The sequence below is a fragment of the Xiphophorus couchianus genome, chromosome 12 (assembly GCF_001444195.1).
Source record: "Xiphophorus couchianus chromosome 12, X_couchianus-1.0, whole genome shotgun sequence".
NCBI classification, from domain to species: domain Eukaryota; kingdom Metazoa; phylum Chordata; class Actinopteri; order Cyprinodontiformes; family Poeciliidae; genus Xiphophorus; species Xiphophorus couchianus.
The window spans coordinates 13,628,416-13,648,137 of record NC_040239.1 but is presented as its reverse complement, the minus strand read 5'-3'; the positions used below and the strand labels follow the sequence as shown (position 1 = coordinate 13,648,137).

The following is a 19,722-nucleotide window of genomic DNA, read 5'->3' as shown; positions in this document are numbered from 1 at the left end:
AGCAAAAATACTAAACTCTTTAATGATAAAGACAACCCCAACTCCACAACTGTCCGCTGAAACCTGAAAATGGTGAGACTTTTCCAAACGACCGTTGCTAACCGGCTAGCATAAGTTGCTAATTTAGCTCAAGTTGATACTGAGCTTCAGCATCCCGCACGGCGTACGTGGGACAAAAAACAGTTAATGTAGTTAAAGTTGATACATTTAGATTGAATTGCTTGTACAAGTGACTTTCTTTCAATGTAAGCTTTCAATAAAGATGAAATAATTTGCAATAATGTTGTCGGCATCTCTTTCCGATGTTGTTAGAAATACCATCTCTGTATGGTTTATGCTAAGCTAACAAACTGCCAGATGAAGTTAATCATTCACTACCATAATACATCGTTTAGCATGAAGTAACACTTTATTTATAAGTGTCAACAATTTTTAAATATTTCTAAAGTTTTTTTTAATCTACTGGAGATGATTAGGGCACCTGAAAAAAAAATTGACTTTATTCTCAAAATCCGGAGTAAAAAAAAAAAGTCAGAATCCAGCCTATTATATAAAATTTTTATTTTTGCACTCCCATACGATGTTCATAGAAAAATTTTTGTATTATATGCTTTTATGAAGAAGAATCACATTTTATGTTTTCATTTTAGATTTTTTTTCAGCAAGCGTCCATGTCCTGGGCAACTCGCATCTCCATCACTGAAGCTGGTTGCTCCCAGTTACCCATCTGCATTAAATTTGTGAATTTTTGTGAAATGTGAATTTTTTTTCAGTGGCTCTGTCTTCTGTAAATCTGACTATGCATGCTGCTAGTTTATTATGAGAAGATGAAAACGTTTTATTATAGTCTTGTCATGATTTCTGTGAAAACTGGAGAAATAATTTGATAAAGGTGAATTTATTGGAACGAACTACCTCTTTCAATAAGGCACTGAATACATTTAAATAATCTGCAATATAATTAGGAGGCATTTTTTAAACAAGCTTTTGTCTTCGAGCTTTTAAGGGATTCTGTCTAAAATAACTTCTGGCTTCTTTTTAAACTAAAACAAATCCTGTGTTTTAATATCAGATATGACTGCAGCACAGAAGTATAAGGATTTAATTCAGCCCAGTCAATAACATGTTTATTAGAACTTAAAAGGTGAAAATAACCAACAGGAAAGAAAGGTTACACACAGATGAATGAAATGAAGCGCAGAGTGAGAGTAATACTGACAGATCTCATTGTGAACATCCATGTGATCTGAACACAGAATAAACGATTGCCTTATTGCACATGGTCTAAAACGTCAAGTTCTGAAACCAAAACCCAGACTTCCCTACTGTGTTTCAAGAAATTATTTTTCTTCAAGTCACAACCGCTTTTGCAGGGAAAGAAAGTAAAGACACGAACCGCGCAGATATGAGTTCCAGCAGATGCCGATTTGCATCTAAGCAGTTTGAATCGTTCAGTTTCACAGATCAACAATGAATTAAAAGAAATGGATTGAGGACATTTCAGACTCAAGCATGAAATCTAGCAATGGATTTCAGAAAGTGTATGCACTTTTGTTAAAAAAACAAACAGTTTTTTGTCATGAAAAGATGAGACCATGATAGATTTTAACAATATACATTCCACCGTTAATAATCTTGTACAATTAAACTTGAAAAATCTGCTGGACAGAAACATGGGAAAAATATTAAAAACCTTAAAGTTACAATAACTGGGGTTGCATAAGTGTGCACTACCTTAACAGGGTTGTATTATTAATTTTCCAGGCACATAGGTCCATTTTATAGCACAATCAAGTAACTATGTTACCTTCAGTAGTATATATAAAAAAATAACCGACTTTGCAATTTGACGCCTTGAAATTGGGCCTCTGTCTCTTTAAGAAGCTCCTACTCTTTCTGACAACGTTCCTCCGTTATGCTGTTTTCAGTGGTTCACAGGAATGTTTAACTGACACGTAGTTTGAATGATAAGCTTAGCCGACTCGCAGTCCCACAAGGTGTTTGCTAAATGCTGCTGCCGCTAGTCTGGAGGAGCTGAGTGGGGAAGTTAACCGACATTTCCATTCTTTTCCAAAGACATTGATTGTGGAGATGTAACACAATGATCAAAATTAGTTATCTGTGCAAAGGTATCAGTCAAAGAAGAGGAGAAAAAACATCCAAGGAGTTTTAGGATTTTCTGATTCAACAATTTCTCGTATCTATTTAGTCTCCAAGATGGAGAGTCGCAGATACGTTTTTCTTCTAGAGAAAACGTGAAGGTGTTGCTAAAATTTCGATTGTCAAACTTGTTCAAACCTTCCTCCAGCTGACACTAGACACCACAGTCGAACATTTAGTTGTTTACATTTCTCAAGAGGCGAGTCTGGCACAAAAACACCACCATTCCGACATGGCGGTGGCAATATCATGATGTGGGGTTGTTTTTCTTTAGCTGGAACTCGAATAGTTGTCTTGTTTGAGCAGGAGTCCAGAATCTGCCGACTTTCCTGTAGATCGGTGTCTTGACAAAAATGTTTTGATAACTTTTACTAAATTATTAACAAATGAAACATATACATTATCATAGCTTTGTTATTACTCGTTTGTCTTTAAGCAGCTAACATGTTACATGTTAAACATAAGGTTAAAGGTCGTCTTGGTCTCATTTTCTACATCACAGAAGCTGGCGTTTTAACAGAAAGTGAATAACTTTCAGATCCACTGCAGGTGAAATAATTTCTCTTCAGAAGCGTCGAGTATTCAGTAGTGTTTTCCAAACGGCTGAGGCAACTTTAAGGTTTGAATAAAAAAAAAAGGCTCTGAATGGTCAGTTGTAAAAATCACTTTCTTCTCCCATGAAGGCGGATGAAGCTCAACATGTCCGAGTTTCTCACTTTTGTGTGATGCAACACATGAGCATTTCTGTTAGCAGAGTTACTGATTTACAACGAAAGGCAAACCTTTGGTCTCATGTGGCTTTGATTTCATCAACAAACAAACAAAAAACTTTTTTCGACTAATTACAAACTAAGGACGTTTTTTTTCCAACTCTCATTTTAGTCGGCTGATGTTTTAAATGGGTTGAAGGTGCATGTTTCTGCACTGACACTTTCTTTTGCTTCAATTCCTCATTTCCGCTTGTCCTACATATTAAAAATGTCAAAAAGGTTTGATAAAAAAAAACAACAAATTAAACAATGGCTGTTATGTTTATATACCTGCAGGCAGAGTGGAAGAACAAAGGTCACATCATAAACAGCTTCTCTAAACCATAGAGCCACTATCGAGCTACAAGAAAGATATAAAATCTTGGAATTTTCAGTTTAAATAAATAAAACTCTTACAATGAGTATAATTAAAGAAGAGAAAGAAATAATTGGGATAAAACAAGACATCTTCGACGAGCAGCTAATAAAAATTCCCTCCCAAAAAATAATTTCTTTCACAGATTTCTTTTATCTTTTTTTAGTAAAAATGAAAATATATTTTTTTCCACATTCTTTGCAATTGTCCATTTGTTTAAAAAAAAAAAAAATGATAGTACCAACAAATCCTTTGAAATATATGTACAGCTGTACAGTAGCTCTTCCAGTATAGGTCAACAATAGGTTTTACAAATGAAATTATGGAGGCAATAAAAACAAAACAAAAACTGCACATCATTTGACATAAAACAGTCTTTACAGATATGGATTAAAAAGAGTCTCGATAAACAATGAAATAAAATGTAAAAAGATAGAAAGTCACCATTGGCTAAGGAGAATCTTGAAGATTTGTCTTTTCTTCAATGGCCTGTTTCACTATTTCAGCCAACTTCAAGCGGTCAACTTTATCGGAAAAAGATCGCCCTGCAATAAAAACATTGGAGTTAAAGCCTCGATAACCACATCAATTATAGCTAAAATAGAGAAACATTTAATGGTTTTAATTGAGTAATTTGAAGCACTACAGGCAGCTCTGGTCCTTTTATTTCAGCGATTTCCTTTGGGGTTCATAGCACTTTAGTAATAAGGAACATCTGATGGGGTTTGACTTGAATTAGACTTTATCACGAGTTAGTTTAAAAAAAAAAAAACGTTGCCAGATGGGTCTGAAGAGTTGCAAAATTTAGCAACAAAGTTAGAATAAAAGGATGAGAGTCATATCTTTATCTTTGACTTTATGGGGGATTTTTCTACAGCAGTCAGGCTTTAAATATGAAATCTGCAGCAACTTCTGACTGATGGATGGATGGATGGATGGATGGATGGATGGATGGATGGATGGATGGATGGATGGATGGATGGATGGATGGATGGATGGATGGATGGATGGATGGATGGATGGAAAGACAGTAAGAGGAAAGAATCAGCTGGTTGTCAGACTCGGGATGGATATAACTTTTAGACAATTGATTAGTCAAAGGCAGAATACATAAACATTTTTCCCAGTCTCTGTTTTTTCCACACTTAATGCTACTTGATACGCTATTGGCTGACGTTTGCAAAGCAGCCAATCAAGGATCGGCATTCATTTTGCTTGGTGTTAATTGGCTGTTCGCTCAAGAGTAGAAATAAGTAGACTGTATGACTTTAAAAATCTGTGCAAATAAGATGAATCTATAAAAAAAATACTTAATTATTAGACATGAGATAATTATATTCAGTTTTTCATCAGCAGATTAAAGAGGACAAAGAAAATGTAGGAATAAAGATGAATACAGACCATCCCAGCTGAGACCCTGCAGGCCGTCTCTCAGCAGCTTACAGTCTCTGTTGAACCTCCAGGCGTCGTGCATCACCTCATTCAGCTTCTCATCCTCGTTTTCTCCTGGAACGTTTTAGATAGAATCACATATAAACATGTCATTTTTACTCATTTTATTTGTCTCAGGATGCGTTACCATCAGCATCCTTGCAAAGTCCGACACCAAAATGCAGAGATCATAAGGAAATCTGAGAGTTTGGGTTTTTTTAATGTGCAGAAACTCACCAGCCTGTGGGAGTATGCACTGTGCTATGACATCTCTCAGTTTTTCCAGCGCTACGTTTGAGTCTTCCTCTCCGTTCTCTGGGTCATGGATGAAGAAACTGTCTGTAGGTTTGGGCCTGAAAGATTAAGAACATAAAGGTACAAAGAGAAAGTTTACAACATTCTTCATCTAGTTGTGTAAAATAAAATATAAAAGTGAACCCCATGTTTGAGCAGGCTGTAAGACCGCCTTTAACAATAACAACTTGTTTTCTTCGGGGCGGGGGGTTTGAATCCACAGAAATACTAACAAAGTATTTTAAATTTGTAGCCAAGATTGAAAACGGGAAGCTTACTTTAATGTTTAATTTGAAATATTCTAGATATTTACTACACAAGTGACAACTTGGTTATATTTGCAGTCAGACTTCAAGTACAATTGAACATTTATGAACTGATAATTTTTCTACTTATAGTGTATTCTTTGTTTATATATTGACTGTAGATTACGAAATAAAAGTCTAAAATGAATTGCAAATATATTAAGTCAGTAGAATAGCTAAATAGATTACATTACATATTACACTTCAGTTGTTACTAAGGCAAAAATTATAACTATTTACACAACATTTTGATGGAGCGTTGAGTTATGCATGTTAGAATCAAAGGGAGCTGGTGACGTATTCTTTTTCACAGAGGAAGATTTGATTTAACTTGGCAGAACATTTTAAAGTCTTAGGTACAACAGAGTCAATTTCTTTTATTAATCACTTTTTTGCCTTAAGTGTACATTCAGATTAAATGGGACGACCAAAAAGCAAACTTTGTGCAACCATTAAACTTAATGCAGTAAGTGAGCAAGTCTCTCCGTCAGTGCGGTTAGTAATATTCTAACGATATGATTACAGGGGGAATTGTTTTAACCGTCATGGCCGTACCCCAGCAGTTTCCGCTTCCTGAGTATTGGGTTGTTGACAGAGTTCAGAGGCTTCAGACTGACGTTCAGATCCTGAATCCTCATGTTGGCGAGCTGCTCGGCGTGGGCCTGCTGGATTCCTGCGACCACGGCCTGCACAGACAGAGATCAGAGCCACGATTAGAGCCGTCAGGTTTTAGTCGACGCGCTCTCCCTTGTGCCGACAGAAAGCTGTGACTGCCCGTTTCCCCAGCCATGTTTCGCTCTGCTGAAGGTGAGTTTAGAGACGAAGGTCGATGAAAGAAAGTGCTGTACTTTGCAAACCTTCTGCTCACCAACTCCTCTGACAGCAACAGCATCATCATCACTTAAAAGACACTGAAAAAAACTGTGTTACTTTAACCAGTTTACCATCATAAAATCACATTTTAGCATCTTGATTTTAAAAACGCTACACTTTCTGAGTAGACCTGATAAACTAGTGTCTTCAGAGGAGAATTCAACATCTGCAGTACAGAAACACTGGAGGGTTGAAGACGGAGATCCCAGGTTTAGATTGAAGCGTAACCGTGTGTTACAATATTCCACTCCAATTTATTATCTAAGGCAAAACCTGAAAAAACTGATCTTCAGACACTCTCCATTCAATCTGACTTGAGTTTGAGCTGTCGCAAAAACCAGAGCATGACTGAAAATAAATGCATGCCACACTTTAAAGTTTTAACTGTATAAAACCATTATATGCCATTTTGTCTTTAGTCCTTCCCACATTTTGAATATTTATTGATTATTATCTGTACAGCACTTTGCCACAGTTACTGTTGGTTTAAAGTGACTTATAAATAAAGTAGTAAAACAAAAATCTACCTATTGTTAGGCCTGTCACAATAACAGATTTTAAAGGATGATAAATTGTCCCAGTAATTACTGTTACAAGCGATAATATTGTTGATTTGAGATCATTTGTCGCCCTTTCCAAGACTAATAAACTTTAATTTTGTCAAGAGCACTAGACACTCTAACTGGAAGAGTGTCTAGTGTCCTAAAATTAAATACAACAACCAAAAACCGTGAACAGAAATAAAAACACACAACTGAAACCTTAAAAAAACCATCATAAAGCCTCTGCAAACAAAATTGATCTTCAAAAATTATTAATCATCAGAATGGAAATCATCAAGCTCATTTTAATGTATCATGTGATTAATTGATTAATTGCTTATTGTGACAGGCTTATGTATCATTTTTTGTTAATTTCACAAACCTGCACAAATACTGTACATAATGTGGAGTTTGGGGTTGTAGACTGGGCTGCATGAACACTCCACCAACAGTAATGCTGCATCGCCCGAAACGTTCTGGCCACCGCAGCTTCTTACTCACCTTGTCCATCATCATCTGTGCAGACGGCAAGACGTTGTCCAGCGCCTCGGTGCAGTTCAGCCAGGGGTGAGCCAGGACTCCCTCAATAGTCAGCCTCTCCTCTGGCTTCACCTTCAGTAGCCTACACACCCAAACCGGAGAGAAGAGGCAAAAATGAGTGAAAAAGCAGACAAATGGGATAAGCAAGTATAAACATGCTGAAAAGGTCAGCATGAGGAAGAGGAGGTTGGGTTTTTTAATATCATTAAAAAGAAGTCTTACTTGCGTACAATGTCCTTGGCCATTTCAGAGATCTGGCTCCACTCGTCTTCTGGGAAATCAAAGCTGCCCGTCATAATCTTCTTCCTCATGTCCTTAGGGATGGTGCGGCTGTGGTGCTTTGAGTAGAACGGAGGATAGCCGCACAGCATTATGTAGATGATCACACCCAGCGACCACAAGTCACAGCTCTGCAGAGACAGACAATAAGCTTTTCTTCCCGTGTGCATTGGCAACAATAAATGTACATAAAATAAAATCAGAGATTTCTCTTCAATATGAGAGGAAAAATGGAGCCATGCTGCACCTCACACCAAGACTATCATCAATTTAATCCTTTTATTTCTTAGGATTAGATCACACAAGTCCGTATTTATATTATGTATTAATTTAGTTTTTTTTTTAATACCATCTATAACTAGTAGCTTGTTTTATAGAACAATAATTTAAGACAGATTTTGATCCTGAACTTAAAGAAGGTTCACTCTGACAGAAGTCCTGCCTGAATAAAAACCTGATCAAGCAAAAACAGCATCCAAATATGACTGAGTTTTTATTGCAAACATTTCTAAGTTTATTTTCCCATCAAAACCTAAACAATGATTTGGATTTACACTGTATGCTTTTACTCTATACTCAGCTGAAGTGAGTCTCACCTTGTTATATGTGTAAGGAGTTGGTGAGGTAGGTATAATTCCAGACTTTTCCTTCTGGTGTCTTCTTTGAGCCTCAAGTACCTGAACAGAAAATCAGTTATGCATCTTTCAATTAATTAAACTAAAAAAACGGAAATAATTTTTTTCCCTTTTTGTACCTGAGGTGCTACGTAGTAAGGAGTAAACTGAGGGGTCGTCAAGTCTCCTTGATCGATTTTGGCAAAGCCAAAGTCACACAACTTCACAGGTGCGTCCTGCAGGGCAAAAAAGGAAAGAAAAAGTTAATATACAATATGTCTCAAATGCTTTAATATTAATAAATCAATCAATAAATCAATCACAGATTGATTGCAGAAAGTGGAGAGAAATAATAAAAATAAATTCCTTGAAATTTGACAATTATGGATGAGGAGCTTTGAGTTTCTGAACTTGTGTGCTCCACAAAAAGTTCACTAAACGTTTTCCATGTCGAGAGGGATAAAGGAATGGATGAAAGGATGGATGGAAAGGTAAACTGATTTTACACAATGGAAAATTTAACATTATGTGAAAACGGCAGTGGCCGACCGGAGCAAATGAGAAAAAAACAGCAAGATGAGATGTTTTTTTACACATTTTCCATCTGTCAGACACATTCTTCCATCCATTCTTCTTTCCAATCATCACCCAATCTAAACTTTTTCTTGTTTTTGTTTTTTGTGTTTTTTTACATAAACTATATTTTTGAATTATTCCAAACTTTTCCATCCAGCGTAGAAACCTTGGACATCTCCAAACAGCCCTGACGTGAATGCAGCTTACCAGAGAGTTATCTTTGAAGAGCAGGTTCTCTGGCTTCAGGTCACGATGTGCAATATTCAGGGAGTGACAATGAGCCAATGCTTGGCTGATCTACAGCGGGACGACACATTACACACACCCCGACACACACGCAGACACACGCATACACTCCACTTAGTGAGTTGAGCAATCGTGGTGTTGAATATCAGGACTCCACTCACCTGTTTGGTGACCTGACTGGCCATCTTTTCAGTAAAGTGCTTGTGCTGACTGATTCTGTGGAAGAGCTCACCACCCTCCATCATCTCCATAACAATCAGGAGTCTTGCTCTTTCACAAAAAGGGATTTATTTGGAAGATTATGACAGGATAAAATAGATATGTAAAAAATGTGTACAGGTTAAGAGGTGTCCAAAGTGTGCCATTTGCGGCCTTTGGACGCAATTTAGAAATGGTTTAAGTCCAGCAAATGGAGCTGATGTAGATCAATTATCTTTGTATGAACTTTTCAACAACAAATTTACATCTTAAATAGAAAATTTTAGGTACAAAACAAGTGTTTCTTTAATTAAGACATGTTTTTTTTCTTATATTAATATCATAGGAGCCACAAATCTCCAGTGACCTTTTACTCAAAAACAGACTTAGTCACACTCAGTAATTAAATTGAGATAAACACAGATAAGAGTTTTGAAAGACAGTTCTCATTTTTGTTGCTGGGAATAAACTAAAATTGATTTCTTCACCAACAAGTTAGGAAACTAAAACTCTGAGATCCTTCCCTGACCTTTTTAATTCAAATAAATGTTAATTTGTTACTTAGCAGGCAAAAAGAAAATAATTACCTGTATAATTTTTTAAAAATAAAATTAGCATTTAAAAAAAAAAAAAAAGTCCCCCGAGTGCTTTCAGCTTGGTGATTTTGGCCCACAGTGCAAAAAGTTTGGACAACCCTGGGTTAAGCCATTATTACCTTGGACTGGACTCATGAGGAAACTGGACAGTGTTGGCGTACACCTCCAGAATTTGCACGATGTTCGGGTGGTTGGCACACATCATGTGAAGACGCACCTGCATAGAAGAGAAATAATCTTACATTGAGAAGATGTTAAAAGAGCAGAAATGGCTGTAAGTGTGTCACAGTCTTCATCTTCCTGTCAGCCAGCTTTCATAATTCATCAGCGGGAATTAAGCAAATCTCTGCTTTCAAGCTGCTTGATCAAAACAGTTTGCAGCTAAATAACATGACAGGGCTGTTAGACACACTGTTCGCTGCAGGAAGACGATGTTAGGGACAAAGACGCTCTTCTCAACAGACCGAGGCTCAGATGAGTGAGTGGCAGGGAAAAGAAAAACAGGAATTAATCAAGACTGATAACAGGCGGAACAAAGCATACTGATACAGCCAGAGGCGACAAACAACAGGGATTAATCAGACCAATGACAGAGTTCCAACCTCATTTCTGGCCTTGGGGCGATCGATGAGGATTTTCAGGGCCAGGCGTTCCTGACTCGACTTCTTCACACACACCCTGGACAGGAGGGAGAACAGAAGAGTCAACAAACAGGTTAAGCAACATAAACCACACGGCAAAAACACAAAATCTTAAAAAATTCTAGTTTCACTGACAGAATACAGAGAAAGATTGCAGAGGTGGATTTGCTGAAGTGCTTTGGATTATTATCCTGCTGCATAAACAAAGTTCCCTTGAGCTTAAGGAATAAACTGATAGTCAGACAATCTCACTTGGGATTTTCTGGTAAAACCAGAATTCATGTTCACCTCAATTACAGAAATGATCTAGATCCTGAAGAAGAAGAGCAGCCAGAAACCATCAACACTCCTACCACCATGTTTGACTGTTTTGTTTTGTTGCTGAAATTCGGTTAAGTTGCTTTTTGAGATCTTTAAGCCTACTTCATGCTGCCAGGCAGATCCCATTTCTTGATTCTACAAGCAGGGAATAATCAGACCTGAGTGTTTGTAGTGAAACTGAACTCTGCCCTCCAAACTGTGGGAAATCACGTCTAGGGTGGATGCATAACTGGGGGATAATCTTATAATTCCTTTTGGACTCAAAACTGCTTTTTCCAGTCGTGAAAACATTTTTTCCTCCTTTATGTTTCGTAGTCTTTGTAAATAAAAAATAATAAGTGAATAGATTCAGAATCAGATTCAGTCAAAACTGTAACAGGCAGATGAGACTAAAAGAAAACTGGAGATTAGTGTGAACAATGAAAAGCCTCATTGGTGCATCTTCACATTTTTTTCCCCATTCAAAAACAATCTTTGTCTCTAAATATGTTATACCAAGAAATTCTCAAGAGGTGTAGTTTTTTTTAGCTTCACCTGGTTCAAATTCTTTTAAAAAATGTTCTATTAAGCACCTTTTTCTATCCAATTATTAATCTATTAGTAAAAAAATAGCCAGCCGTAGACTGTATTGATGATAACTCAGCAGAGAAGGTTGAACTTTTCGCATGTTGATGTTAGAAGTATTTTTTTAGTGTAAGGTTTATAGATTTATATGGAAGACAGATTTATCTGTGGCTGTTTTTCACTCACCTTCTGTTAAAAGAAAACAGAGACCTGATCCGGTTCTAGTAAGACTAGATCTGCTCAACCATTTTAACTACAACTTACTTTGATTAAAGGGGAAAAATTTAAGTTGTTACTGTTTCCATGTGCTTAAATGCTTTCTTTGCAGTATATTTCTTTTATAAAGACTCAAAACATTTGGTACAAATTTAGACTTCATCTAACACAAGCAGACCAGAGAAAGAACTGAATCTCATCCAAATGATTACACAAAACTTTGTGTTGGCTGGTCGCATAACATCGAACTAAAATACATCAAAGTTTGTGTTTGCAGAGGTACAAAAAGTGGGCAGTGCCTTGTAAATAAATTCAGTTTAAACAGCAACCTTTGACCCTTGAACCCAGACTGCCCTCCTGGGGTAAGAAATTATTCCAGGAGATATCCTGCTTTGCTTTGGCCGAAGGCCGTTCCTCTGAATGCAGAAGTGGCCTACCTAATGAGTCACAGAGTTACACATTGGAGGGCTGTTGAGATTCAGGGTGGCGGAGGATTAAAGCAAAGGAAGAGTCATCAATGAATATCGGAACAAAGAACCGAGTCAGAAAACACAAGACCGGATGACTGAGAGCAGCCCAAAAAAAGAAACCATGAATCATAGTGGGTTTTCAGTCAGACATGATGAGGCGATTTCTCAGTTTTCTCATCACTTTATGCTAAAATGACACGCTTGTTAAATAACAGCTTGTCGTCTTTTGATCTGAATCTGCGATAGCTTCAAAAAGCAGAATGAACAGGAGTCAGAGCAAGATTTATGACTCGTATCCTTCACGTCTACATGGAAGCAAAAGAAAAGGTTTCAAACAGAACACATAAAGACAATGACTGTTTCAGTCTTCATTCTCTAAAAACACAGGGTAGTAATCACAGAAGACGATAAGTGTAGCTCAGAGCGTGTGGGTTAATACGTACAAACATGTTTATTTGCGCAGTAAAAGTTTCGACTACACGGTTACGTACTGAAGCAGGTAAAAGTTTAGCTTTGGATTCAAGCCCAGTAACCTTTAGAATGTGACACTGTTGCACCAAACACAGCAGGTCCAAGACAACACAGACAGCGAGAGGGAAGACGACATACGGGACACAAACAAACCCGTTTCATAAATCCCTCGACTCTTCCTTGCCCTTTTTGTTTAATAATTTTCATTTTTCCTGCGCAAGGAAAAATAAAATGCAAACATCTTTAATGCGTGGGAAGTATTTTTTGCCAGCAGAGATTATCTGTCCAGAAATCACAACAGTTTTTTCCACAGTAACTGCAGAGCCTGCCGTGTAAAGCAACATGTAACTCTTAACTCTCACCACAGCATGAGAGTTTTGATTATTCAGTTATTAAATGCAACTGGTTAAAACCTATGATCAGAAGCAACAAAGATTAATTAATCTGACTCCATATAGGTAATTTAATCCCCAGTTATCTTCATAGACTCCACATTAGATGAATCAAATGGAGGAGAAATGCTCGCCTGACAGGTCCGCTGATTCCTGCTCCCAGCTTCTGTGTCCAGTTTATGATGTATTCATCCAAGATGGACGCCTCCTGTTTGAAAAGCAAACCAGGATGTCAATCGTAATCCATTATTCAGCAACAGTTTTGCAATTACAAACCTTGTGAGACTGACTGAAGCAATGAATAAATGTTTATTGATGATTTCCAAACTGTTTACTAATTTTTGTGTTTCTCAACACGAACAATCAAAAACATTATTTGATGAACTCTACTGAGTTTGATAAACTCAGATAAAGGTGAAATACAAATCCTGTTTGTTGTTGGATGCAAAAGCACTATCTCTATCACATTTTCTTTTTTATGCTCAATGGTTGTTAGCTGTTATGGTTGATGGAAAAAAAAAATCAAGTTTACACATATTAGCTTGTATGTGTTTAGACCTTAAAAATAAATGAATGAATCTGAGCAGAAATCAAGACCATGATTTGAAACTAAATTGGAAATCTGTACCAGCTTGTAAAAACCTGATCTGCTCAGCTGTGAATTTTAATTTCTTAGTCGTTTCATAATAGATTTTTCAAATTCAGTTGACAGATTTCATGTGGTATAAATGACTGACAGTCCTAATAAGACCTCTGTTCATTTCTCCTCCGCAGCCCTACGTTGTGTCATAGTTAAATATACTTTATCATTCGTCTAGTGTTATCCTAAACACAAATTATTTCTAGACAATGACAACTTGGCTGCCAAAAACAAATGCATCAGAAAGATTATCCTCTGCTGCCAACACAGAGGATTAGGGTGGTGCTCTGAAGGAATGACTGAAATTGAGAGGATAATCTGAGTTTGGACTTAAATTCTGTGCAAATATTTTTTTTAAAAACAATCCCATTAAATGATTAGTTGTTTCATCTTCCTGTGAATATATTAATCTTAGCAACTGGAACTCATATTTTGCTGCCGTCACAATATGAATGCAGCTTGAAGCCAGTTTTTTATGGAAACGGGCTGATTTTCAGCTTCCTCGACTGTTTTGAGGCTCAAAAATACAAACTTTTTCTTTGCCCTGATCAGACAGAGCAAAGCTACCAGGTTAGACCCTCTTCTGTGTGGATGCCGTTACCAAACCAAGTTATCTATTTTCTGCATCTGCGAGGTTTTAAAAATTAAGTGAAAGCAATATTTAAAATATCTGAATATAAACTGTATTTTCTACCATATGTTTAGTTTATGTATGCTGCAAAAGAGTGTGAGAAAGAAAGATTTAAAGCAGATAACAAGAAGGCTGAACGTATCACAAGAGCAATGCTCCATTTGATCAGTCAGCCTGTTCCTGTTAGGGAATATGATGGATTTGGAAAAGTTGGTGGCCTTAAATTTTTTTAAATAGCTTGCTTTTATGTACATCTGTGTGTTTCCATTAGCCTGTCACATTTGTGTCTGAATTTCCTAACTTTGGTAGTAGGCCACTGTTTTAGATTTTCTCAATTTGTGGATATTGGCTCACTTGTCGTGGTTTACTTTAGTTATTCCAGATTGATACATGTCACTGACTTTGCTTTACATCTGATTTTGAATGTCTATCAATCAGGGCATGATTTTTTTTAAAAGATATTTTTGCCTATGATTTGTTGTCAGAAAGTTCTATTTAAGATTCCTTGATCATACAGGTCTGGCTTGGTATGATAAATGAAATGAAACTCAGCTTTCCAAAAGATTTCATTAATTCATGACTAAGCAACAACTCACCATTTGAAAACAGTCTATTATATCTACCCTGGTTATTTTGTCTGGTTTTATTAGTAATTTTACGTTTACGTTTTTTACTTTCAATTAACCTTAGATTTCATATGTTAAAAAAGCAATAACAAAACTGTAACAGGATAAACAGTTATTCAGTGCCTGGCCAAATCAGTACATAAAATCTTATTTCGTATCTACTTTGTAGATAAGAAACAAGTCACAAAACTGTGATGGGGCTTATGCAGTCCTGAGAATAGATAAATGACCATCACAAAAACAAAGGTGAGCCAGAAAATTATCTATTTTTCCACTATTTCTCCTAAAAGCATTTTTGACCTTTACTGCTGGATCAGATATTAGTGGTCCAACTAATGTTGATCATGTACTAAATCTTTTTATTATTATTATTCTTATTATTAAAAGCAACACTGTGATGAATCTGCTATCAAATGCTCTATCAATGCAGCATTATTAGGTCATTTTAAAACCAAATGTTTATGATGAAAATATGCATAGATTAGTAGCTGATAAAACACCAGCTGTCACTAATCAGCACTTCCTTACCTTAATGAACTTTTCTGCATTGTTGTCCTCCGTCATGGTGCGCAGCTCCTGGAAGTCTACGAAAGTTAGAAATAAGTTGCTTACTCTGAACCCTTCGTAAAGTTTCGGTCTCCCTGGGCAAAACCGGGGCTCGTTATATCACCACTAATGACAATATAAGCCCATCACAGCAAAATGTCACCCGGCCACCGATCAGCCGTAGCCGAGTGTGGTCCGCCGGGAGACCTGAAGCCCAGCAAGTCAGATCAGGCCAGCTCGGCTCACAGCCTCGGGGTCCGACTCGCTCTTCCTCTTGTGCTGAACCCGCTGTGGTGACCATGTAGAGCGTCAAACTCCGAGCAAGGTCACCAGAAAAAGAAAGCCGACGACGGGAGTCAAACGTGGACCGAAGCCGAGCAGCTTCGGTGGCGCAGTGAGCGATATTTTTAGCCCCCGAATACTGACTCGGTCACTGTTAGCTCTGAAGCTAACAAAACAGCAGCCTGCTTGCCGAGTTCACAGTTTGCCCAGTTGGTTATAAAAAAGCAGACATCGGGATAGGTCTGAATAAAGAGAGATATTTTTTAAAATGACTATTATACAGGAACACCTGGGGGGCTGATACGACACAGCGAGCACAGCGCGTTCCCAACGGCTTATGGCAAAGAGATAAGTTAGTTTTCTAGCCTTGCTTTAAGACAGAAATGTTATCATTCTTCATCAGAACAGTACATGGACACTGGAAAATACTACGGCCTAATATGTTCGATGAAGCAGGTCGACCGGTTCTTTTTCCAGCGGAGGTCCAGACCATCTCTGGACTATTTGGTTAATTCCATAAACCTAGACGGCACTCAATAGGAGTCCACGCAGAACGCCTGATGAAAATTAATACCAACTGTGTTGGTCGTTGTCTGAAATTGAAACAACATATATCCTCAGTCTGTAAGTCGACATATTTTTTGTATCACATAAATTTATCGTATTATTTGTATTTATTTATAGAATAACTTTACTGTTTGTTTTTTGGCATGTGCGAGGGTTCCTTCGTAAAGACCCAAATTTTAGTGCGCATTCAAGTTTACATTCAAGGGTTAATTAAAGGTTTATTACAGTCTGAAATCTAATCTAATTATTTATTTATTTGTTTAAACAGTCAGCCACAACAACAGTGTTGTTTTAAATCCTAGACGAATTTGAAATAATTAAAATTGGTATGAGTTAAAAAAAAACCCAAAAAAACATGAGTAGCCAGTACTACATCTATAGATGTAGTACAACTACATCCACAGGTTTTACTGTAGTAAAAGTAAAAATAAAAACAAAACAGTCTCACTTCATAGTTAACTCTTGTAGTGTCTGTCTGTGTTTGGTTAAAATGTATTTGCTCTTCAGCCAGTGAAGTTACTTGTACTGGGTTTGTCCCGATATTTTTCTGAAGTAATTACTTTGTAATATTACCCAAGCACAAGTAAAAAGTAAGGTGAAGTAAAAGTACTCTTAAATTTTTTTCTTCCCCAAAATAGTACTCAAGTAAATGTGACTTGTCACTACCCTGCTCTTGTAATGAATAAATTCAGTGTCTTTCATAATTATAAACATCATTGGATTTCATTTAATTTTTATGTTATAGACCAACAAAAGCTAGTAAATAACAATGAAGTGGAAGAAACAGGGATAAAGAATTTCCACACTTTTCTACAAATAGTAGGCCATGGTAGAAAAACACACAGATTTTGTGTGGTCAGACAATAAGACAAAAATTGGACTTTTGGCTTACATGCAATATTGGATATCATCCCAAACCGACCTATCGCATGATGAAATATGGTGGTGGCAGCATTATGCTGAGGGGATACACTTTTTAACAGGGAAAGAGACACTTTAAGTTTTGACGAGTTTACAATGACTTTATAGGAAACTCATAGCACAACTGAAGGTTATTTAACTAAGATAAGATTACATAAGAAGAACTTTTAATCCCACAGAGGAAAATATTGTGCCAGTGCTTAAATGTCATTAAATAAATAATAACAAATTAATAATAATAAAAGACTTTAAACAAATAATTATATTTTAACAGATTATTAAAGGATAAAATATTTGTTGAAAATGACCAGAGATGACATTATTTCCTTTTTTATGCAGCTGCTATTATGTTCCACATATATTCAAACTTTCAATGAAATCAACATTTGCCTTGTGCAATAAATGAATACTTTTATTTGTATGTTTTAAATGTGTTTCTGTTTCTGTATTTAGTTATGCGTAGCTCTGGCTAACGTGTAGTTGTTTTTTTTAATGTCTTCTGTAATGACATGTTATGCTCATGTCATTACACAAGCTTTCAGTGAGCTTGTGTAACCCTGATCTTGCTCTGCATTGCATCTTGTGGCACTCCTAAATGACATTAAAATAAATATTTAGTCTTGTGCTTAATATGCAGCATGTTTTTTTTACCTTTATTATATCATTCCTTTTTGTAATGTTTTTAACTTCTCTGTGATTTAACAGTAATTTTAATTAGTTGTGCACTAATGGCATCTTGTAACAACAACTAGAGTTTTGCTAATTACAATAACTGAAACACTACCACTGTTATGTTCATGTCATTATACTCCAAACAGTACAGTCCTTTTACTGTATTTATTTGATTGCTCCTATTACTATTTAAAGACCAATGTTTTTACATTAATAATTTAGGACTGCTGTAGTTCATGATGAATTAGAGGAATCAGTTTATGGCTTCTATTAAGTGTACGCAATATCTCTTTGTGTTTATTGTTGTTTGACACAGAAAAGACAATTACAACTAATAAAAACAACATTTAAGATTTGATTGTTAAATCAGACTCATAAAAAACATTTTATTGCAAAAATGGCTTGATAAAAAGCATGTTTATGTCAAAAGGTTGTTATTTCCAAATGATACTTTTGATCTGAAAAACAAGTCTCATTGCAACACATATTCTAATTTATTGAGCATGACTGCATGGAATTTTGTTCTGTTTGTTCTTGTTTTTGTCATGCATGTTTCATGTCATTAAAGGATTCTTCGTTTCAGAATAAAATAATCAGAGTAAGTGCAAGAGCAATTTTCAAAGGCTGAATTCATGTAATGTATGGGAAAAAAATAACACAATCCAAAAGAATCTTTCCCTATGTGAAAAGTTGTAGGAGAACACTGTTAGACCAGAAATTAACTGTAATAAAGCAGTTGTTTTTTTTTTATCAAGCTCAGTTAAATTTTAGAAAACACAGCCTGTTTGGATTGCAGATGGACTTATTTAATTAATAAAATCAGTTAAATACAACCTGACACCACAAAGTAGGATACAGGATTTAAAAACGTCTAAAGAGCTAAAGAAATTCAAAAACAGAGTACTGTAAAAAAGAGGTTACTGAGATTGATCATTTGTTAACAAGCAATTTTTAAGGTTTTTTTCACTGCAAACCACAGTGAACGCCACTATCCACAATCAGTGAAAACATATAACACTGGTGAACATCCCTAGGAGTGGGCAATTTACCAAAATTAGTCCAACTTGTAGATGAACTCATCTACAAGTTCACAAAAAACCCCACAGAACATCACCGTAAGAGCTGCAGACCTTCCTTTCTTCAGTTCAGTGTATTAAAAAGGGACCATGGAAAATGGCCTTTATGGTAGAGGTAGAGTGATGGTCTAGATATGTTTTGTTTCTTTAGGACCTGGATAACTTGCCATAAGTGACGGAATCACAAATTATGTATTCTCTCGAAGAAATCCTTAAGGAGAATATCTGCTCATCAGTTTGTGACCAAATGCACTTGGGTTAAGCAGCACTACAATGATCCAGAGTAAACCTGCAAATGTTAAAAATAAAGGAGAAAAGGTTTTAGACTAGTCCAGTTAAGGTCTTAACTTAAATCTGATTGAAATGATGAGCTTTTCTACTTTGTCCCTGGGAATTTTATATTTCATTTTGCATATAACTCCAGCTCATACAAATGGCAGAAAAATTAGGATTGGTTGTGTACTCTATACATTTACCATTTTCTGACTCAGTGAAAGGGAGAGATCAAGGTCATTCTGAGTCAAACAGAGCAAGCTGAGTTCTTCCTGCAGCACTGAAAATGCATTTTTCTCAGTGCAATTAGATTTCTGTCTTTAACTTTAGTTTTTTATTCTCTGCCGTTTGTGCAAGAAATGGCAAAAAAATTTTTTTTTCAAAAACCAAAAAGAATTTCAGTTTAATGGTTTATGCATATTTGTTATGTAAAAAAAAAACAATATATGTCTACGGCAGTCATTAAATGGGCGCTTTAGAGTCACTTCTTCATTGGTCAGGCTTCAAAATGTGTATTCTAAATGAATGTTTCAGTATCTTAATGAGCATACTGAGTAATTATCCTGTAGTGCTCATGTACCAACAGGAGACGCTGACAGCTCGTACATACTGTTTGTACATTTGTGTTTTGTGC

At 36.3% G+C, this 19,722-nt stretch overlaps 1 protein-coding gene across 3 annotated transcripts; it reads right to left on the bottom strand.

The window, feature by feature from the left end:
- Nucleotides 1-1,110: 1,110 nt before the first annotated feature.
- On the bottom strand, nucleotides 1,111-16,095 carry mapkapk5 (MAPK activated protein kinase 5). Of its 3 annotated transcripts, XM_028035033.1 has the most exons (14): nucleotides 15,280-16,095; nucleotides 12,989-13,062; nucleotides 10,382-10,457; nucleotides 9,899-9,996; nucleotides 9,147-9,255; nucleotides 8,947-9,036; nucleotides 8,304-8,399; nucleotides 8,146-8,226; nucleotides 7,493-7,680; nucleotides 7,232-7,352; nucleotides 5,871-6,001; nucleotides 4,954-5,069; nucleotides 4,687-4,791; nucleotides 1,111-3,830 (listed from the first exon to the last, which is right to left on the bottom strand). In XM_028035033.1, the coding sequence occupies exons 1-14, from the start codon at nucleotides 15,313-15,315 to the stop codon at nucleotides 3,736-3,738; spliced, it is 1,416 nt and encodes a 471-aa protein (XP_027890834.1). In that variant the 5' UTR covers nucleotides 15,316-16,095; the 3' UTR covers nucleotides 1,111-3,735. The 3 variants fall into 3 exon arrangements, with proteins under 3 accessions (XP_027890834.1, XP_027890836.1, XP_027890837.1); XM_028035035.1 differs by lacking the exon at nucleotides 12,989-13,062; XM_028035036.1 differs by lacking the exon at nucleotides 15,280-16,095 and having other exon boundaries at nucleotides 12,994-13,054.
- Nucleotides 16,096-19,722: the final 3,627 nt, after the last annotated feature.

Coding starts and splice junctions, on each gene's coding strand:
- mapkapk5 (XM_028035033.1), bottom strand. CDS start 15,315: ATGACGGAGGACAACAATGCAGAAAAGTTCATTAAG. Junction 7,681..8,145: donor CTCCTTACACATATAACAAG/GTGAGACTCACT, acceptor CTGTCTCTGCAG/AGCTGTGACTTGTGGTCGCT. Junction 6,002..7,231: donor CACAGATGATGATGGACAAG/GTGAGTAAGAAG, acceptor CTGTCTGTGCAG/GCCGTGGTCGCAGGAATCCA.